The sequence below is a fragment of the Toxorhynchites rutilus genome, chromosome 1 (genome assembly GCF_029784135.1).
Source record: "Toxorhynchites rutilus septentrionalis strain SRP chromosome 1, ASM2978413v1, whole genome shotgun sequence".
In the NCBI taxonomy this organism is placed as follows: Eukaryota; Metazoa; Arthropoda; class Insecta; order Diptera; family Culicidae; genus Toxorhynchites; species Toxorhynchites rutilus.
Window position 1 is genome coordinate 21,434,908 of NC_073744.1, and position 23,673 is coordinate 21,458,580.

Sequence of the window (23,673 nt, forward strand, 5' to 3'; positions counted from 1 at the left end):
TCGCTCTCGCACACGTGCACAGCGCACCGAAAAACGAGAGGCTAATTGAATTCGCGCTCCCTGAAGACTGACAGACTGCATGCCAAGCCCTTTCCACCACTACCACCATCACCACCACAGTCACATTGTGCAGCGAAATCAACACACCAACACCACACACGCAGGGGGCTCCGTAGGCAAAACGCGCGCGCGGACATAATCGTAAAATATGAACAACTTCATTTGCAGTGGGTTCCAGAGACTGCGTCTTCGTCCCTTCTTACTACCTTCGGGGTGGGCAGGGGTAGTGCGACAGCGGGAGAGGGATGCAAAAGGCAGACAGAGCGTCCCCGAGTGCAACCAACCGCCGGGTGCGGATGCGTGTGTGTGAGTGACGCTAGGAGTTATATACTGCGCCGTGATTGGCTGAGTAGCGTGTGAAGCATAACGGCGAACATCTAGTAGGGAAGGCTAGGCTCCGCCCCGTTTGGCGGGTTTCCAAAGCAACTCGTCGGGTGCCGCGCGTGTGTGTGTGCGGATGCATTGGGAGTTGTGTGCGGCAAGAACCGGCCTGCTTCGATTTGGTGGTGCCTTGGTGGTGGACAAACTGGTTGTTCAGCAGTTGTTTGACAGTCGTAGAACCGCACGCACGCAATCTCGCAGTTGATCGAGAGACGAGAGACAGAGTTAGATTCGCCTACTACGCTTTTTTGTTCCCACACTGTAGTTCCCGATCTGCCAATCTCCAATCCGTTTGTTTGTTTGTGTTTGGCTTTTGCTCCGATGTGTCGCCGTTTCGCCGTCGATGTCGACGTTCGTTGTTGGTTTGCCGTGAGCAGTGGTGTTCGAGTGAAGTGCTGCGCTGGGAGATAAGGGTTATCGATTTTTGGTCCTTTAGAGAAGGAAGTGCGTGAATTTGTGCTCTGGATGTACGTAACACTTTGGGAAGGTTGAAGATCAAGTGGTTGAAGCTGTTTGAAGCTTCGTTGGATAATAGAGAGAGTGTGTGCAAAGTGAGTTGGCTGATGCAAGGAGGCGTTGGGCAGCCAGCAAGCAGCTGAAGAGACGCCAAGGAAGACTTATTTATATATGCTAAAATCATCAGGAATGACTGTAACTCCGATACGAATGGCGATGACCAGCCCGACGGTTCCCGTGCAACAGAAGAGTGCCTCGCGGATCAGTAATTTTAGTGTGGCGTCGCTATTGGCCGACACACGGCCCAGAACACCATCGGGCGTGACGACCGCGACAGAGATCCTCCTGCCCGCGAATCTGTCCCATGCGAGTAGTTCGCCTCGCTCGGCTCACGACAGTGGGTCCGTCAAGAATGATCTCGACCGCTCGGACACTCCCCACAGCCTGCTGGAGTCGGACGAGTACGACTCGAACCAGGAGGACTCGATAGTGGACATTGAGGATATCAACAATGAGAACAGTAGTTCCCAGCCGGGGCTCTCGGACAAATCCTCGCCAGCACTCCTGCAGCAATCGGCGGCTTTGGCAGCCGCTGGTCATGTTCCTATCCGACCGACACCTTTCAGTGCCCTCGCGGCCGCAGCAGCCGCGTGGGGTGGCATGGGAGGTGGTATGCCGTGGCCTTCGGCCGCTACCCGACAGATGCCCCCCTTTGGACCACCCGGTCTGTTCCCTGGGCAGGGTTTCGGACCGGGACAACTCGGTGGAGGTAAGTGTCAAGTCGATACACCCTGAATACACGACTAGCGATTGGCGTCGATCGCGGAAAACCTTCTCTCAGTTCGTTGACTCGCGCTGACTTGCGGTCAATTAGATTCTAGTGTGACCTGTTTTTGTGCCGCTTGTAGGGAACCGATACACAAATTTGTATATTAATTAGCGCGCGCGCGAACAGCTGGTTGTACTATTTTAATTAGCTGGAAGTTGTTTTTTAATGTCTCAATCGAGCAAATCGAGTGCCGCGCGGAGAGCAGAACACAAAATGGTCGGTTCGCCGCGTTTTCAGGATGAGTCTTTTTGCTCGTGACGCTAATGACGAACCATTCCGTCTAGCCAACGCGAACTGCAGCTAATTACCGACACCCGATGGGGTCTGACTTCGGTTTATTTATTTTTTCTCCACCGAAATGGTTAATTAAATTAGAGAATTTAGATCGAGGAATTATGCTAATGGAATTGTTTTCCCGCTGCTGACCGTGCGTGTATGCATGTGTGTATGCGTGTTTCAAGGGGAGAAATTTATCGCCTTTTTGACCAGTCTCTGTTTGACGGCCGCTTTTCGATTTCTTCAACAAGCGAAACCTGAGATGTTCGCTTCAAACGCTTGGTACCGATTTGGGTAATTACGTCAGTAGCCTCCATAAAAGTGCACGCGGCTACCGTGCGCGATTAGCGCTACCTTCCAGTAGCGATCTCTTCATGAATGAACTGCACAGAGTTGTATCCATCTTCTCGAGACTAATTACAAGTTAATTAAGCCGCTCGTATAAACCGCAGCAGCCGAAAAACCGGGCCTATAAAATTCGGTCCTCTGCGCTCTCTGCTTTACCGACGCAGTTCCCACACTCTGGTTTACTTCGACGCTCGCCAGAACAGAGGAAGCTGCACCCGGTCCGGTCCGTCCTTCGCGTTGTTACCTATTCTCGAGATTAAACCCATGTATCTAAAGTCTATTAATTAGCGTTCTTATCTGTCTTCCGCCAGGCATCTCTCGATCTCTCTAACCAACCCAAAAAAAAAAATCTCGAAGCAAAGGAAACAAATGAAACATGTCAATTTTTCGAATTCCTATCCATCCGGATTCGCTGGCTGCCCTTTGGGTTGAGCCCAGGCCCGGGCTCATCGAGCCGCCGGACCATCGAAACCAATTAATTATGGTGTGTGATCGATATAAATTCGGAGATTCTGAGAACCTGGGAAGTTGTCCTTTCGTTTTTGCTGTCATGTTTTTTTTTTATTGTGCCTCCCGTTCTTTTCGCCTTTTTTTCCTTTGTGTTTTGTTTCGTGTGTCACAACCAAAATTGACCGTCGGTCTTTCAAACAAACTCACGAAAAAAAACAGAACAAAACTTCAACGGCAGCAATTAATTTGAATGTTATTTATACCGGCAACGGGCTTCGATCTCGTGGCTTCGGAGGGCATTGCGCGAGGGGGGAACAAACCCGAATACATGAATTACGAGGGTACTTATCCGTTTGTCATCTACCGTATTGGGCGCGACGCGGAACCGGGGGTGGCGCGGGAGGTAATACGCCAACATTTCGATGATTTATTTGATTATGTTTTGCTGTGCCGTCACCAGCGCAAAACATGCTTCCCAGCGATTCCATGAAAGGATTGCGATAGCGACGATGGGATCTGCGGGCGGGTAGTTCTGATTTGGGTGCTTCCAGGGGCCACCATATGTGATCGGCGGTGTCACCACAACACTAAGGGAGCGTGTAATTATTTTCAGCAGTCAAAATTCAGCGCAGCCGTTGTTCTCAATTAGTCCGTCAAAGTGGATTTTATTGGGTGCTTCCTGGCGGGAGGATTGGATTTGGTGTGGGTCTTTATGGTGGTGCCGTTGTCTTTCTGGCGGGCACTTCGGCACGCATGTGTGATTTTGTTGTTCTGTGAAAAAAGAGTAGAGAAGAGCAGAGAGTCGGAAGCTGTGAGTTTAGCTATCACATGCCCAATGTGTGTCGCGACCGGTTTCGGAAACTGATATCGTTGATGGTTCGATGTCGTGAGTTCATAGTCCAATGAGTTCAATATATTTATAAATTGAAACCATGCGGATACGAAAATTGGTACATTTTCAAAGCGTTTATGGGACAGCTCACATGATAAGTTACTTCACTCTTCTCCGAAACTGATGTCTAAATCCGGATTTGAAATCCAAATATTTTTACAATGTGTTGTTCAAAAACGATGGCAAGTAGTGAGACATTGCCGCACTTTTTTCTCCGCAAATTGGGACTGTTTTTTCTCGATTTATTCCTTCGAACGCATGAAAATTTTAAAGAAATAATTCCTTCACACATGTAATCCTTTTTTATAATTTTATGCTTCAACCCCACGCTTAACATTATTCGCTATTTATGATCTTTCTTCCTCAAGTTAATATGAGAGTAAGAAATTACGATGAAAAACCGCCTGCAGTCCGAAATATGGACCATGGAATTCTGTGCCACGAAAAGGTTCCACGGTCCGAAACATTTGCCAATCTGCAATGATTTTAACGACTTTGCGATGATTTTTTTATTCGCGTCTTACAGTCAATCGTTAGCCAAATTTTGCCAATATTGGTAACTGTGACGACCGATGGCAACACTGTTCCTCTCTATTCAGGTTTATTCATGTTCCTGAGGCATTGCAGTGCTTTTTCTCCTTCAATTGCGATTTCTTCTGGCAAGCGCTTATAAGTAATTGCACCACCTTTGTAGTTGTTTTCTTGCAATTCCTCCTCCGAAACCATGTTACCCAATATTCACATTTGTGGGTCTTCTTTTTCGCAAGATAACCATCAGAAAATGACGATTGAAAATAGTCCGCATTCCAAAATATGGAGGTTCAATTTTGTAGAACCTGTTTTTCTCACAATAATCGATGAACAAAATAACGTGCGCATTCCAAAGTATGGATGCAAAATCTATTCAAAATTCGTTGCCAAGATAGTACCAAATAATGCTTCCATGGTAAACACTAAACACTGTTCCAATTGCGATTGTTTCACCGACCTTTTATTCGCATCCAATGGTCAATTTTGAGTCAAAATTTTGCCAATATTGGCGAGCGGTTGCAGCACTGCAGTACTCTTTATTCACGTTTGTCCCTGTTTCGAAGTTTTTCCATTTTGCGACAAGTCTAGCAGGCAATTGTGCACCAAAACTTTGCCAACATTGATACTTTGTCGATGGTACCAAAACTACGTAGCTACACTAAGAGAAATAAGTAGTAAATATTAGTTTAAGGAAAAAAGAAATCCATTTCTTTTGGGTGAAATTCAAAACTATTTTTAATATGCTTTGGATTTTCCGATTTGGGTCAAATATGCACCTCTTTATTGTAAAGCTGGTTGCCATTCTAAAGGTAGCTTCATAATGTCTTTATCATAGAGGTCTTGGTCCTTATTGGCGAAAAAATCTAACAATCTTCTCTTCATCCCAATTTCTTATTTTGCAATGCGAGGAAAAGGTGGTAATCGCTTGGGCCAGGTCCGGACTATATGGTGGATGCATTATCCCAATCAAGCTCTCGGAAAAGGGTGGCCTTGCGTTATCCTGATGAAAACAAAAAAACCTCTTCTGTTGGCCAATTTTGAACGTTTCTGGTCAATTGCATTCTTCAAACGGTCCATTTGTCAACAGTAGAGATCCTAATTTAGAGTATTGCAACAACAGATTTTTTTTTGTGTGAAATATCACCTTTACAACGAGCCTATACTTGATATTGTATGATCGATATTACACGATATGTTGATCACTGAAGCCAGCTATCGAAAAAATATTTTTGCAATTGTTTGTACATTTCAACAATTCTCTAGTCATTTTCTTCCCTACAAATTATTATAATCAAATTGGTATATTTTACGAAAAAAAATTGATAGGCACAAAACTCCGATTTGTTAGTCCAGAGTTGGATCAACATCGACTCAAAAAAGCGATCCGTCGGTTTAATAATGGCAGATATATTCATTGGAACAATATCAGTGGATGTTTTGTGTTTATTTGTAAGGGATTACAATATTTTTTAAATAATCAATTATTAGTTTAAGTACTCTATTGAATTAAATATTGTTCTACATACTAAGAATGCATTAATAATAACTTATTGTGTATACCATTGAAATAATTCTACAAAACATTTTTTTATTGATTGCAATGACCTTCTGTAATCGATAGTCAGATGAGTCAGATAACAAAAATTAAGAATTTTTTTTTAAAGATCCTAGCAAACAAGCAACAAAAACAAGAATGATTAAATACAGTTTAAAACAGTCCAATGCTTTGGTTGCTGTAATGGCTTTTAGTAATTCATCAATGGGATAATGGCCATATAACTAGTTGGTTCGACGTTCATTCTAAATTTCACCTGCAAAAAGAATAGTTCGTCATAAACAAATCCTTTTGAAAAAATGGTTGGTATGTCGACATGTGTCAATTTTGTAAAATTTAAGTGAACGAGATATATTTCCGCATAATCTTTGACGAAACCAAGGATTTTAGATGTTGATAACCACTTCATACACTTGGAAAAATCCTCGGTAGAAAAACTACTAAATACCGTTGGTAACGTAAACATTAGTAGAATGTGTATTCTACTTTTGTACATATTGTTTTCTTTTGTACATATTGCCAACGGTCCCAAATCCCTACCAGAGGTTAGTATATTTTGCTCGATAACATAAGTGAACTGAGATACCATAAGGCCGTATTGCCGTTTTGTAAATTTTTATATAATTCTAATACGTGCATTTTCAACGGGGAAATGTAGGCGATATTGGGCTTACGAATCATGGTTCTGCTTGACATATCTGTTTATTAGTACGGTAGAAAATGGCTACAGAGTGGTAGCATTTACAAAAAAAAGTCGTTATATTTACTAACTATTTCTCTCAGTATAGAATATAAAATGATACGTATATTTTCTCTGTAAAATATAAATAATTGAGACGAAATCGGAACACGGTCCAGAGATGCCAGATGCTTTTTTCAAATGCCTTCACATGGTACGAAAAATTGTCTTCATATGTCTCCGACTTCATATCGGAGGAATCCAAAATTTAGAACCTGCCATTGAACAATGTTTGATAGCTTTTTCAATGTTTATTCTGATTGGTATTGTTATATAGCGCATTCCATTAAACTTATCTTGAGGTTTTTAAGTTTATTATAATATATGTGATCAAACAATACATTGCGCAACTGCGAACTAAATTTTATGACTTTAGAAATAATAATTGGCTTGATAAACCGTTGAGTGAGTGAGTTCGGAACTGTGATAATTCAATTTGTTTAGTTCAACTTTGAAGTTTTGATTGTAACTCGAACCATGTCAATAAAACTAATTAATGAATCGGTATGTAACCGGAAAACCATCGATTTGTGAAGTGATCGTTTGGAAGATCTTGGTCAATCTATTGTATAGTATAGGTCCCAAATAATAGAAATCCAATGCCACAATCATTCGAATTCTCGAGCGCAAATTAACTAATGTCTTCTAGAGACAATATGTATTCAAACCGCTTGAAGCTTGGAGTAGAAGTCGCTTTGTTGTTTAATAAATTGTGGTTATTGATTTCCTGCTTGAAAAAGTTTGAAAAAGCAAGCGAATGGCCCCGAAACAGGAGTCTCCGTTGATTACTTAGAAGAAAAGTAAACAAGTGACATTTATAAAAAGCATGCGATTGACACTGGGACAACACTTATAATTTCATGGAAATTTTTTTTCACAGTAAGTCAAATGTCTTCAAAATAAAGACATGTCTCCAAACCTGGCATCTCTGACACGGTCATACATGATTTAGTTTGACAGTCCACAGTCCTTCTTTACCACCACGATATGAGCATTGGCAAAACGACGCATGGAACAATCAAATTATTATTGAGCTTTTAAGTGGGTGGGTTTTTAAGTGGGTACTCCAGAATGTATACAAATTTCTGATGGTTTTTCGAGCTCTTGATAAATAAAACAAATAGTATTGTGACTATAATTTTTTTTTATTATTTTATTATTTGTTTATTATTCTTTAAGGAATACAAAGTAATAAAACGAAAATAAATCATTCGAAATTGAACAAGTTAACTGGAAAGCTGTAAAAGTGAGGTGGGTTAAAAAACACCCTTCTGGTTATCCGAACCACTAAAAAAATCCAACAGATTCTTAACTAGCAAGAATGCCGCTATCGTAAGAGCCTCGAACAAGTCAAAACAATGTATAAGGCAAAATCAAACGAGCGCAGTTTGAAAAAAAAATTGTAAAATAACAAAAAATAATTGAAAAATGTTCGGAGATGTGTGAAGGTGCATTTGATTATTTTCTTAAATGAATCGGTTCAGTAGAACTTGACATATTGTATACGTCAGCTTGAAAAAAAGTTTCGGGAAAAAGAGTAGAAATTGCGTCATTAAAATGTGAATAATGTGAATTTTGAAACATCTTTTCAAGGGCATATTCTTGAATATCTAAAGTTCTAAATTTGAATGTACAAACTTCAGAAACATAAAGAAGAAAAAAGCTTTACCGGATCGGGCTGTTTCAATGCAAACTTTCAATCGCAACAAGGCTAACCAATTCCAGCTTGATGTTTCGCGCCGGAAGTGCACCGAAAAAACCTTTTGCCTTAAAACCACAGCACAAATCCAGTTCGAAGAATTTGTTCGCGGAAATCATCCATTCGTTTTGCAGTGGCAGCTCCAATCCAGCAGCAGCAGCAGTAGATTTGCATTTCAAATGTGTATGTCTGTGTGTGAGTGGATGCAGCTTCTTCGGGGATGCGAAGGAAACCCGGGAACTGTTACAAACTTTCGTGTCCCTGTCGCTGTGGCTGTGGGCCGCTCGGCCACAGAACACAGTGAAACAATAGTTTCCCGTGTATTTTCTTCAGCTTCTCCAGGGTACCCGCAAGCCGCTACTTCCGTGGCACCCGATCGGCACGGAACGGTGGACAAAGGCATGGTTTCAAATTTGCAATCTCAATCGATTTTGGCATTTCTGCACTCCGTGGTATGAGAAGTGAACCGGGAATGCGGGGAATGCGCCGCCGCGCGACACACAATAAAATCATAAACTATTGGATTGGATTTTGTTTTATTATCTCGGGAGAAACCTGTGGCGGAGGGAACAATAATGTAGTAAATAATCTTCTCTCGCTCGCTGGCTTTATTTCGATTTGGCGCTCGTCTCCGCATTTCGACAGATCTATGGTAATAATATTGTTATATCGATTCCATGTAAAAAATTCCCCCTCCGCGCGAACCCGCGCCGGAACCATTTCGAGGGGGATAAACACCGGTTCCACCGGCGAAACGAGCGCGGAATCACTATGTCATAATTCATTCGTCACCCCACCCGCCGCCAACCGATCTAATTACGGTTGTCACGTGAAAAAATGACTCAATTCCACTTGGCGCCGGATTCGCCATTAGCCAATCAATCAAAGTCAATTCTGACATTGAGAATGAAAACGAAGCGCTACTTCCCCCCCCCTTCCCCCTCGGAGCAACATGATCTTACACGATCAATTACTGTTGCAAATTAATGCTAAAAGGCGCAGTGCGCAGATTAATTAATTTCGGTCTTGTTCCGCTGCAGTGACCGGCGCATCTCGATGTAAAATAATGTTATAATTAATCGGCTGAAGCTCGGTTTGGGCAGGGGGAACTGGGGGAACAAAAGAACCCATTTTGTAATTATTCTGATGTAGTTTCAAATGAAATCGCGGGTCCGCAGCACTCCCCGCGAACAACACGAGCAACTAATTTTTCTGAGGGTTATTGTCTGAAAAAAAGCGTGAAGACGCCCCATTTGCTGCGGGGCTCTGTGAGCTGTGTGCTAATTGACATTTCAAATCAGGGTCAGCGCCAGCGGGGGGTCGATCGCCAGAGAGTCGAATTTAATGCTAATTTGTAAACGCATGTAAATTGATGAGAGTGGAGCTTCGATTGCGAAAATGGCAGTTTCAAAAAATGCTACCACTGCTTGGAAACTATTTTTGTGGATATAAACTGTGAGCCGCTTATCTGCGGCTACGGTGGCCGAAAAAAGCCTAACCGCGGAATCACTGGGTGGAAACCGGTGGGGGGAAACGACAACAAAAAATAAAACGCAACAGCGAACAAACAGAAATTAATATTAATTCCCTCTAATTATAATAAACAATAAAATGAAATTAACCCCTCGGCGCCCACTCGCGGTTCGATCCCACACACACCCATACTAAGCCATTGCGTGTTGGGATGCTATTAGCAGTTCCCTTCCGGGGCGGCTGCGGCGACGGCGGAGCGTATTTTGGGGCCCTTTCACTCACACCCGTAAATGGCTGGCCACCACCGAGGCGAAGTGATTTAAAATTATTATTACATTAATTTGATACTTGTTTATAATAAAAGAAAACACGGAAAAAGACTGTTGTTAATTTATTTGTTATTATAATTTGCGAAGTAGGCACTGCTACTTAAGTTGGGAACCCACGCGATAGGATGGTGGAGTGAAGGTGGGTCAGTGTTCCGTGGGGAATGGGCTGGTGGGGGAAGGCGAGCTGAACTAAATTTGTTTCATCGTTTCTGTTTTTTTTTTGCCGTGTCTTTTCTTTTTCGTAACACAACAAAATTCGGTAGTACAGATCGGGATCGGGATCGGAGATATTTTCGAGAGTGACATATCTTGGCTTCTCTGCTTCTCCGACCGTCTGGCTCTCAGAGTCAGGGATGCCAGATTTTTTGTTCGTGTCATGCTATAGGTTTTATGGAATACATATGGACTTCTACAGATTTTTCATTTCTGGCAGTTAATTGAAAGCCATATTTCCCGTAAAAAATCAAACCGAAAATAGGATTGATATACAGATTTGTTTGCTAGAAAATTATCAAGAGACGCATGGAGGCAACGCTTGACGTGAAAATATGTTTACTCTTAACGCTCTTTTATTTAACGGATAAAAATCAAATTCATAGGACAGTTGTATACAGAATTAGGCTCACTTTACATATATCAAATCAATTATTATAGTGTATCTCGCTTTACGCCACCCGTAAAAGTTTGTACAGTCGTATCTGGTATCTTTTTTCTCAAATTTGGACGCAGGAATTTGCCTATCAATATAGAAAAAATGTTACGATTTTATGAAATAATTCTATCGTTGATAACTATTTTAGCTGTGAACGGACTTTGATGGTACGCAAACAATAGAATCGGAAATTCTCTATGAGTTGTTTGACCCCTAGTCCGTAAATAGATTTAATTTACGAAATTTTATCATACACTTTTTTTTGTGCGTCCTTTTGGCAATTTTCAACCAGTCAACAGTTTCACGTCCATCGTTAGTTGTACCGGGCAGCTTTTTGACCTCTATGAAAAGCAAAGAAGAGCAGGTATCGAAAATGTTGATTTTTAAGCCTCAAAACTAATAAAAAAAATTAAATAACTCAAACATACATTAACATAGTAATATAAAAAAAAAAAAAAAATAAAATATATCAGAAGAAGAAGAAGACGAAGAACGATCGCGACAAGTTGCGAAATACGACAAGCTTGTATATTGTTCGGCTGAGGGCAAGAAAGGATCATGTATAAACCGTCTTCGGCTGCTTGTACACAACTACGCAATCCATCGGCTCTTCTCAGCGATGATTCTATCCGACGATGTTCGGTGAAGTTTAGTGGATTCATGTCCTTGGGGACAAAATATGCCGAACTAATCTCATACTATTCCAACTTACTTTAATTATAGTGAGGTGACTTGGCCAAAATAGTGGTTTTTTATTGTGTTACTTCAGAAATGTTAAAAGACAGGCACTCAGTTTTGTGAATTTCACTGTTGACGGACACTTTCGTGATGAAAATTTAACTTCACTTGCCACAGCTGTTGATAGCCTACCAATAAAGGTACTTGGATGCGAATCTCGACACTTCGCAATCATCAACTTCAAACTTATCTCTTCCGGCGTCAGACTTCTGTCCTGGCTGTTTTGTACTTGGTCAACATCGAGATGAAAAATGTGACGTGGGAAACAAAATCTGTGGCATCACATATTTTATTCATGTTACGGTTACTGTTATAGTTTTTCTACTTTCCCAACTCAAGAGGAAGGACCAAAAATGCTGCCAGCACTGGCCGACTTTGTGCCTAGATGCACCTTGGGAACCTAGCTTCTTTTCTTATGACAATTTAGTACACAGGAAAGTATTGTTATTGGATGTAAAAAAAATGAATAAAAATGAGTGACTGATTTTTTTTTAATAAATTGATGCCAGCGTTTAAAATGATAAAGGACCAATTGACCTATATTGAGACGGAAAGTTCTTTGCGTTCAAGTTTTGGAGATTTGTGCTAAACACGCTGTGAAAAAAAGTAATTAAAATTGTGGAAAAAAGATAAACTTGCATAGAGCTCATCTAAAATTAAAAAAAATGGACATTAGAATACAAATTCTGATATTAGAACAAATCAAAGAAAAAATAAAACATTCTAGTTCGTTTCATGTTCAGTTTTTTTAATGATCATTCATCTTACGAAAAAAAAAATTGCAAACAGGTAATCAGACTCAGTATATTCCCTTTCAACATTATTTTTTGACACATTTGAGTAACTGACTGGTATGCCTGGTATGCAAAAACAATAACAGTTTGACACAAACAAAACCCATGAATCTGTATCTATATCTAGGAGTATATTTATACATCTATATCCTCCATCTCGGTTCAACGTCTTCGTTTATAGCTTCTCAAGAAGAAGAAGAACGTGTTAAATTATTGACATTTTCCTCTTCCTACATGCTGTTTCTGGTTTCCTTCTCGCTCCGCGCGTTTGATCAAATGTCCATCGATCCTTGAACCTCTTTAACACTCTTGAGATGTTTTTTTGCAGGATACCAACGGTTTGCCGCAGCAAACGTGGTCTTTATTGTGCTGCTTCTGATGATTTTTATCGCCAGGATAGGATAGTGCATTATGCTATTTATATTGGCGTATTGAAATGTGCCTTGCCGCTGCTTTTGGTGTTTAGTTTTGAAGGTTTCATGAAGGCGATAGATGAAGCGCAGAAACCCTAACCTAAGCCCTTGAATAACCGTAAAATTTACCTGAGGTAACAAATTTACAATTCAGTGGGAATTTATAAATTAAATCCATAAGTCTGGCATCTCTGCCGGCGAGCGGCGATCTTTAATTGGGAAGATTTTCGGAAGATAGTGTCCAGCGGATTCAATACCTGCTGACAGCTTCGGAGTGAGCGTTTTCTTATGTTTCCATAGGAAAAGTCATTGATTGACACGATTGACAGCTCTCGCAGCTCTCGGACTGATGGCTAATTTGCGTACGCGCCGCGGAAGATCATCTGTGGGATCCGAATGCTCGTTCTGTGCAAACAATTAATTAAAAATGCACCAAATGTAGCGCCAAATGAAGGCGCGCTTGTTTTGTTCGTAAAATTGTGGATGCAAATAAATGCACTCTCGTCGCCGTTTGTCACTGTGACTTCGTCGTCTTCGTCGTCGCCTCGGTCGCCATGCTGTTCGGTATGTTCGGCTCAACAACACGCAAGGTGGTCGTAAATGAAGCCGTTAATTTATATATATTTTTTGTTATTTAACGGCGCATTGCGCTCGCGGGATGCAGTGCTGCATTCCGGGAACTTGGCTGAAAATTAATTTTCGCGTTCCGCGACAACCGCGCGGCCCGAAACAAAAGATGGAACCAAAAAAAAAGTGGATGAACACAAAACCGGTAGAACCCTTTTTCCGTTCCCAAACGAAAGAAGAAGGTGCCAAGCCACTGGTTGGTTGGCGACTGGGGGCAGTGTTTGGAATTACAAAACTAGCATTTACGAGATAAGGATCTAATCGCGCCTCTCGCGCGCAAGCGAGGGAACTGGGATGTAATAAAGCGAAATCGCCAAAAGAAAGGGACGATTAATTTCGGGGCTAAATGAAATATTTATACTTTATATTTCTCGCTCAACGGCTTTCGACCGAAACCCACAGGCTTTTATTCAATTTTGTGGTACTAATTAATTCCACGATGACGGTATCATGTCGTAGGATCTCGAGCCGGTAGTTTCTGCCTGCGGCGTGGGCCCCTCGCCTCGCTCGCCGACCAAATAAATGATTAACACAGACCAAACAAAAGTGTAAATAACGATAATAAAGGCTAAACACTCTGACATGGGTCTCCCCCCCTCGAAAAAGTATATGTATATGGCCTCACCCGTTCTAACGCTAACGCAGCAGCCGCGTAGGATGTTTCAATTTAGACCCGGGTCGCGTATATATTAAGCTATAAAAATTAATTGCATTATTGCCCGATCATAATTTTCACCGTCCAATGGCGGCCAACGAGTTTTTTGGAACAGGGGGAACAGCGCGACTGCACTGATTGGATAATTTTCAATTGCGTCGGGACTGCGTCTTCCCCCTCTCGGGACTGGGAGTGGGGCGCCAAAAATCCGGTTCGAACGAGATCAATTCACTCACTTTCTTCCGCTCTCGTTACGCGCTCCCTCCCGAAACCGGAACTGAAATTGAGACAAATAAATAATAATCGCTACCAGCAGCAGCAGCAGTACCGGTCCTTGGTCCCGGGTGTGTAAATTGCTTTCAATTACGGACACTTCCCGTCTCGTGTTGTCAACTTTGTGTCGCCACTTCGTGCCCGTGCCCGTTCGGCCGAAAGGGGGCAACAAAATTTGCGTGTTTATCGCTAATTTCGATAGTAAATTTTAATTGGCCGATAACTCTCCGGGAGCCAATTAATTGATGCATAAATTTGGCCCCCGGGCAGCAGCAAACAGCAAGAATTTTGCGCGCCCGATTACTGCTCCACGAAGATAATGAGGGCGCCACAGTGGCTATGCGAATTGGAGGCCATTTGAGGCGGTCTTAAATTGCCACCTCCCGATTACCCCCGGCGGGGTCAATTTCGCCGGTTAGCTTATCTTATCAGCTAATGAAGTGATAATAGGCATGCAAAGTGAGAGAGCCAGAGGACAGAGTTACGCGCTTATAAATTATATTAGGCCATTAAAATGTTTTATCACAGGTGTAATTGATTCAATTCGTCCATTAGCGCTCGGTTGAGAGCTGCACTTTGCGAAACATGCGCAGAAAAAATATTGGCTAATTAGTGGGAATATATGCAAAAGCGAGCAAATTGGTCAGAGGTGTTGTTCTCGGCGGCTATTTCGTTACGCGGGTCTTTCGATGCCTATCATTTGCCCCTAAGCGGACAGATATTGGACGAACGAAAACACAAACGAGACAAAAAAAAACCTTGAATAATAAAGCATCGCGTGGCAGAGCTCGTTTCTCCCAACTCGGTTCTCGGTTCCAATTTGTCCACACCGTTGAAAGATTGGCTTCGGGGCATCAACGAGAGCCAGATCGATAAAAGCTGACGATTGTCGAAATTGAAAACTAGACAAACTGGACACAATCGGCCCGAGCTGATCTGACATTGACGGGAGTCGTCCGGGAAAGGGACGCGGTAGCCCCCCGAAAAAAAAAGTCGTCGAATAAAAGCCGATCACGCTACACATCATTCACACCGTTGGTGCTGCACAGAAGGGGTGTTTAATTAGTACTAAAAACTTTAATTGGACGCCATATTTTCGTCCTGCACACAGGACGCAGATGGTTTCGGCTAGAAGATTGTCACCTTCGATAAACGGGACCCTGATGTTTATTTATGAGTCCCGCTTCCAAGGGAGCAAATAAACAGAAAACAAACGGGTTAAATTCATCTCATTTGTTTTGATAACCTCGTCAAAATGTGCCACAAAGTTAGCGCTGTAAAAACGGCTCGAAGGGCCCGTCCCAACAACCGCAGCGTTTGTTATTTCGTCCGACGATTTATTGGGTCACAAAAGGATAATTACCTTCCTTTCTCTCTCTCTGTCCCATTCCGCCGGGTGCAGGGAGTAAACTTTTATCGCTTATCCCATCCTGATCCCGGAAATGTGGAAATGTGCTCATCTCACTCACACGCACGCACGTTGATCCCTCGCAGGGTTGCGTTTATATTGATTCGTGGAAGACACAACCAACCAGTGAAGCCCGACCGGCGAGGAAGACAGGGCAAAAACCCGCGTCGGCGCATTCGCCGCCAGCCCAAGTGCTGAGTGAAGCGCCCAAATTGTTCGCTAATTAAATGATGACCCTATTTATTGCTGCCAACTCTCGGTCGGTACAATTTCAATTAGAATCAAATTAAAATGAACGGCATTCATCGCGTCTTTCTTTCTCGCTCTCGGGGAGCTGACTCATCGCGGTCTCGCAAAATCAGATGCAAAATCTCGCCGCCGCGAAGCAATCGGTTGGGGTTAATAAGGGCAACGGAAGCGCTCTGGTGTTGTTGTTAGGAGGGGCTAGAATTTCACGCATTTGGCAGCAGACAAAAGCGTATATGCCGCGCACCGAGCTTGGCGGACATTCCATCGGTTCCCGGGGTTTTGGTGAGAAGATGATGCTGCTGCTGCTGCTGCGGTTGCTATTTTCGAGGGATCGAAGCGAAACATCAAACGGGTGGAATTCGTCGTCGGTTGAGATTCCGCTTGTTGGGAAGAACAGATAAAAAAAAATCTCACATACACAGTCAATCCAATCGCGGTAACTATTTGTCACAAGATATGCTTGCCTGCCCGTGCGTGTGTGTTTGTGTGTGCTTTCCGGCGCGGCGAAGCTCGAAATTTATAACATAATCACGCGGATTTGTCACTGGCGAGCAAACAGACCTGCGCGCGGGATTACAAACCATTTGTTAGTTATTTGCTTGATTGCACCTAATGAATTGGTGCTTGGTGATTCGCCCGGATTATGGCCGCTCAGCGGGCTCTGTTAGAGGTAGCTGATTCGGCTTGCCAGAAAATCTGCCATAAGTGGCTCAATTGTTTGCCACTTTGCAGGGCGATGTCAGAACGATATCGACGATTATGATTGAGCCTGCAGGATTGACTCAACAAATAAACATTACTTATATTGTAAAATGTAAATCTGATGTATTTCCAAATGCTGAAGCAGAACGAACATTGTATACGAATTTTCCCATCAACGTGACCTGTGTAGCACCACATTTACAAATACATGAAATTCTAGTAAAACAAATGCATTTAACTTTCAGTAGATGGTTCTTAATCATCGAGAAGAATCGTCATGTTGCCAAGCAAACAAATAATCGGATTATAGGACTCAATCGTAGGTTGCTCCTCGTCAACATTAGGCGCAATGAAGAGCGAAACGCTGTCTGTTTCACACAACAAAAACTGTCTGGAAGTGATGTTGATCTTGTCAGAATTTTATCGAAAGTGGAAGCCCTTGACAATATGGCATAATATTCATCAACAGTTTTGTTTTTAGGGCTTTTTTTTTTGCTATGAAATGCAAAATAGCAGACTGCGAAATGAAGAAAAACTGTACATTAAAAGGAAAATGAACAAAAAAATTTCGTACACACACTCACAGAACAAAACATAGTAATATTTGCAAGAGGAAAAAATTAAGAAATGAGCTTCCATGCAACTCAAATTATGTTAGAGATAAGGCCTGGAAAGTTCACTTCGCAACGATTTCATCATCTTTTTGTTTGCATTCGACAGTCAATTAAGGGCCAAAAATGTGCCAATGTTGGCACTGAGTCAATCGAGATGAGGAGAGTACTTCCTAGCTAATAATTGCAACAACAAAAAGATCGGATTCTATTCTAAGATAAAAAAAACCGCGGCTGTTGTGCTTCTTATTGAGTAAAAATGGATCGAAAACTTTCAGTCTTTGCTGCTCTTTCCAATCGTATGGCTAAATAGTATTTAAAATCGTCCAACTATGAGCAAGTTTATGAAATTAGCTCAATAGATGTCAACACCACGTAATCTTCCGGAAAAAAAAGTTATTGTTTGTTCTCAGCTTTTGAAAAAAATAGCATCAAGCTCAATTGTCCCATGTTGATATTCTAGGCATAACTGTCCCGCCATGTATTTTTTGTATTGTAGATCCATACCAACGGAATAGGTCCAAGTACAAGAATTTTATGCCACGCTTTCAGCATGGTTAATGCACTCATTTCTGGTTTGGAAGAACAAACTAATTCTCAAACAAATGAAAAAAAAAATAACAGAGCCCCTGTACACCTTGCCTAATGCCTAATAACAATGAGATTTATATTCTACAAGGTATTTTCATATAGAAAACACACCCTTAAAACAAAGAACATGCAGGAAAAAATGATAGATCTCGAATGCTTACAACTCGAACATTTCTTAATAGGTCGAAAGATATTTGCTTCAAATGATAGGAAATATGTCTACGCAAAGGCATCATAGATATAACTCACCCATTGATCTAAAAGCAAAAACGAATACAACAAAATAAATATGACTCAACTCGGACGATTCCTTCATCGACGCTCAGCAACACATTTGGCGATCCTTTTTCATGTATATAGATAATATCAGTACCGACTCGTCACGTCTTAACAGCAGCAAATTGTCTGAAAAACAAAATCTTAAAATCAATAGAGTTAATACATTCAATTTCAATTGACTTTGTTCAGTTCATTTAAGCATTATTTCGAAGTAATTTAAATTTTGATAAGCTTCTTTCAAAAAAAGTCACCAAAACGCAAACTGCTTCAAACTCACTGTAAGATTTGTAAGCGTTTCACGGAAGTCTCACTATAACACATCCAAACAAGCAAAACAAAAAAGCCATACCCATAGGGTTTGTATACCACTCTTTGAACTTATAAAAAATAATGGCCATGTGTGTCACCCCTCTAAGGATACTTGACTTGTTCTGATTCATATTAAAAATATGTTTCATGTCTGCGGAATTTTCGAATGATGTTTTCATATATTCGTTAAATATTGTGTGCTCATAGTGGAAAGAATTCGGTTCCGCTTCTCTCGGCCATTGTGTGTGTTAATGTTCAATACGTAGCATAAACTTGGATCATAAATTCTCCAATATATTGTGCCACACCAGGCGATAATCGATTGAACATCAATACAACACTTTACACGAAAACGCAATGTATATTCCTTGTGTATTGTTTGACAGTTTATCGAAAAAAAGGAAAGTTATACAAGTAATCCTGTACACTTCCAACACTTTGGATGCACTGCTTCAGTCGACATCGGGTTGATGGCCGCTCGAAAATAATTGGAAGCAGGTGAATTGATAAGTGAATGTAATTCGTGCAATTTTGGAGGGTTGCCATCGATACAAGATCGAAAAACCTTCGAAGTGCGATATCAGCGCAGCGCTGCAATTTCGCCCATTTTGAGATTCTGACATGCGAAAAGCGTTATATCCACACACAGCTATCATTTCCAATTCATCCAGCTGGAAAAGGTCAGTCTCGTACAATCGAAATCGTGTTCCCAGGGTTGCAAAGCTACCGCGCGCGCTAATTAGCCCGCGTCTAATACGCGAAAACAAGCGCAAAGTGGTACATACTCATTTGGATGCACCTCACTGTTGGCACCGGTGAAATGCCACATGCAAATGCGCCGCTGCCGCAGCCTGCCGGCCCACGGTAGCGTTAATCGATTCGTTTGTACATCATCACCCCTCCCTCCGCACCCCTGCGTTCGTTCGATGCATATATGCATGATACCCGGGGAAGGAGGGAACAAATTACAGAATGCAAAATATCTGCCCGCCACTTCCCCGCCCCACGGCGTGATTGTTCGAGTTGAAAGGGCCATAACATTAATTTATTAAACTGCAATTTACACATTGTGCAGCAGGGATACCAACCGAACAACGCGCGAGACGCGCTGCCTCCTTTGTTGCGGTGCACGACTCGTTTCGTTTCGGCGGTTGGGGCGGAGACCAAAACGTGAAAATTATCAAACCAAACAACCTCAGCAGCCTCGGCTTGGTGCAACGGCCAGCAAAAAGGACCCACCTTTGTTGGGTGCGTTCGCACCTTCGCACCTGACAGGGTTCAAGCCGCCGCGTTCGCCTGGCGTAACGCAATCGAATATTTGTTTGACGCTTTTGACAGATTGAGTGAAATTCGCGTCAGTCAGTCAGTCAGTGTCGGAAATGACAAGCAGGAGGGGGCGGGGTTAATGAGGAACGAACTCGAACCGGACACGTTAGCCCTCTGAAGGGTAACAAATTAAATGAAATTTCAGAAATGCAGTCGTAAAATATGGTGGGGAAGTTCATGTTCCTACCGGGTGCATGTTTAGCCGCAATAAAATGCTACTTTTCAGCACTGCTGCCACTATTTTCTCGCTCCCTATGGAGTCGGTCCATTTTTGGCGAGTGCAACTTTGCATAAAAGCAGGGTTGGCATGCGGGGGGAACATTTGCATTGCTCGCGCAGATCCGTACCAGAAATCGCAGCGGCGGGGTAAAGTCGGCAAAAAAAAAGCGAAGAGCGATATGAATGTAATTAATTTTAATTGAGAAATGTTAGAGCTCTTTCGCCATCGACGGCTGTATGAATCGGCAAACAACTTAATGCTATCTCCATCGTTGGTACATCTGAATACAAATAGTTTTAGCTCCCCGCCGGCGCTGCCTTCGCCACCGAAGGAAGAAGGACGACGGAACGAAACGAAACGAAACGAGGGTGATTACTTAATTAAGCGATTCCGAAGGAGTGCCTTTTTACCTCGGGTTGCTTAGATCGGGTAAAGAGAGAAAACAATAAAACACAATTAATCATTGGTGGCAATAATTAATGGCTGAAAGTGGCTCCCTCGTGACTAGCTAGCTCGTGGCATTTCGCAGTGTGACAGCAATTGTTGTGGGAATTCGTTGATCTTTCGAGGCGACACCACAAACTGCGAGTGTCTGGGATTCCTCCCCGAAGCGATTTATCTTCCAGGAATTTATCTCGCGGAAGGAAAGAGTTTTCCAGCTACCCAAACAGATGTCAAAACGGTGGAATTCCCCTCCGTGCGCATAAAAATAGAAGCCACGGTTACAAGACGCAACAACGAAACATGTCACCATCGGTAAACAATCGTATTCAATTAACAGACTCCCTTCCCGCCAGCATTCCGGTACTGAACCATCCCGATTGAGGTTATAATTTATTGTGTCACTTACTCGTTCGCCAGAGTCGTTCGGCAGTCAGTTTAAGCATCGCGCATTATTGGCAGCACCTCGGCTGGCCCCTTCCCCGCCCTTGCCCGCAGCAGCATCTCAAGTGCTCTTCACAGCATCCAAGAGTCCCAAGAAGAGTTTTCCTTTCAATTAACTCTGAAGAGTTTTGCTTCGTACTTCGTGCCGGCGTCACCGCCGCCAGCGAGGTGACTTGACAGTATCAATTTAAGCTAATAGTCTATTAGTAGCCGTTCTCGGTGCCGGGGAAACAATCCTCCGAACATATTTTCGAGAAGGCAAACAGAGGCATTAAAAATAAACATATCATTTAACCGTGGGGTCGGAAACGGGCGGCGGAACTCGAACTCGATCGCGCTCGAACATACCCAACTAATGAGATGGAATAGCTCTGACGGATGGTTTTTGGCCCACCAGTTTTCGGGAAAAACTTAAAATCGGTACTAAATCACACACACACACCCGTTGATAGTTTTTCCTGTTTTTCCTAGGCGGCGGAAAAACGCATTGCGCCACTGTTTGGAGGTGATTTATTTTCCTATGGAACAAAAAAGCGACCTGTCAAAATAGTAACAACAAAACGCCGGCGGCGTTTGAAGTACGAGAGGAGGCGCTAAATAAGATTATCTGTATAAGCGACCGGGGAAAATACCTCGGGTGAATTATGGATGTTTTTATCCACTTGGAAGTGAAAATGCCGTCAGTGACAGCAAACGATTAACGTAGTCCCGAGGACTGCACCGATCGAAAACGTCAACGAGCTGCGAAAGAGAGTTTTCGGTTGATTTATATCGCTTCGGCTTCGTTTTATGATCCTAATAAACGTTTCACTGATCATCTTCTTCTTCTTCTTCTCCCCTTCCAGATAACGAACCCCCGCGCATCAAGTGCAACCTGCGGAAGCACAAACCCAACCGGAAACCGAGGACCCCCTTCACCACCCAGCAGCTCCTGTCGCTGGAGAAGAAGTTCCGCGAGAAGCAGTACCTCAGCATAGCGGAGCGAGCCGAGTTCAGTTCCTCCCTGCGGCTGACCGAAACCCAGGTCAAGATCTGGTTCCAGAATCGTCGCGCGAAAGCGAAACGGCTGCAGGAGGCCGAGCTGGAGAAAATCAAGATGGCAGCGCTGGGGCGAGCTCCCGGTGCCCAGCTGTATATGGGCTACTTCCACCCGAGCCTAATGGGCGGAGCGATGCATTTAGGGTAAAGCCCCCACCCCATCCCATCCAAAACTCGTTAGCGAAACCCAAAGTCTTCAGCACAAACCACACAAACACAACAACCAACCCTTCTGTGAATATTAGAGTTTAAGTAAGATCCTGGAAACCAAAATTTTAAGGGTCGCTTGAGGGTATCAAACACATACATATTAGAAGAAGGGGTCCGCATCACACACTATTTATTACTACCCTAGCTATTAATTTCCTGTCTGAGTTCGTTCGTTCGTTTTTTTTTGGAAATATTCGGCAACGCCACGATAGCGAACCACAATCCACAATATTTACCAATATTTGGAGGCGAAACCAATAAGAAAACAAAAAAAAACCAACCACAATCAAAAACAAAAAATAAGAACACAAACCCGGAGCGCGAGTGCGAAACTGTAAATATTAGATCAATCAAAGTAATGGGGTACGAGAAAATTAATTTTGCGAGGCACTCGGCTGCGGGTTATACAAACAAACAAACAAAAACTGAAAAACGATGGACGCTATTTGGAGGTTGGAGCCAACTGTGTAAATATTGATCCGGATCAACACGGTCCCTGGAGGGCGGGTGGGGGCGCAGATAGAGATGTATTATGATAGGGAGAGAGGGGGGTGTTATCCGACTTAATTATCCGAGTTGTGGGCGCGGAGGGAAGAAAACATGCGAACTCCCAAGGGACGGCGGGATGTGTAAATAGTCTTATTTCTAACTAGTGAGGCCCGAATTTTTGTAAATATAGCTTGTAAGAAGGGGCTCGGAAAGGAAGAGGGCAAATGATTCAATTACTGAACTGAGGCGATTATTACTGAGAGAGGCGAGCTAAGATGTAAGTGTAAGCAAGTAATATTATAGTTCTTCTTAGTTAAGGTAAAGATAATAATTATTCTATTTGAAGAGAAGAATAAAACAATACGAGAAAGAATTAATCAAGGTCTCTATTGAATTGCGACAACACGAAGTGAGGAAAAAAATCAATTCACTTGGAAATCTCAATAAAAAGCGTTGATATATTAAACAAATTACAGTTCTGCGTTCTTGCTGGGAGCTTAAAAGAAAAATGGATGTCCAGTGTTCCTAACATGTTGGATTTTTTGATGGGATAATTAGGTTCATCTGTCACTAACTTATGTGTGAAGTTTTTCGACATTTCGTTCGTTTGTTCACAAACTACAGTTGTCACTACCTGAGCATATATGGAAATGGAAAAAGAAGAATATCGTATTTTGATCAAAAAATGTTTTTTGATGGGAAAAACTCCTGAACAATCAATGCAGTGGTTGACGAAATATTATTCCACTTCAGTTCCTTTGAGTACAACAGTTTATCAGTGGTTTAGTGAATTTAAAATAGGCCGTACAAGCACTGCACCTCGCGCTGGAAGGCCAAAAGAGGCTACGAATCCAAATATCGTAAAACAAGTACATCAACTCGTTTCGAACGATCGTAAAGTGAAGTTACGTGAGTTAGCTGAAGCCGTAGGCGTTTGAAAAGAACGAGTAGGATACATTTTGCACGACAATTTGGACATGAAAAAGATATCCGCGCGATGGGTGCCGCATTTGCTGAAGTCGACCAAAAACAGCGGCGCGTTGATTTGGCATTGTTGAAGCGTAATCGGGTGGACTTCTTTCGACGTTTTGTGGCAATGGATGAAACGTGGATCCATTACCACACTCCTGAGTCCAATAGGCAGTCTGCTGAATGACACGGAGGCACATTTCGATAACTTAGACGG

The 23,673-nt window shown here is 42.6% G+C and overlaps 1 protein-coding gene across 1 annotated transcript; it reads left to right on the forward strand.

The window, feature by feature from the left end:
• The first annotated feature begins 614 nt into the window (after positions 1 to 614).
• LOC129762233 (muscle segmentation homeobox) lies at positions 615 to 22,957 on the forward strand. The gene is made up of 2 exons (XM_055760304.1): positions 615 to 1,666; positions 21,596 to 22,957. Exons 1-2 carry the CDS (start codon positions 1,069 to 1,071, stop codon positions 21,934 to 21,936), a joined length of 939 nt encoding a protein of 312 aa, XP_055616279.1. The 5' UTR covers positions 615 to 1,068; the 3' UTR covers positions 21,937 to 22,957.
• Positions 22,958 to 23,673: the final 716 nt, after the last annotated feature.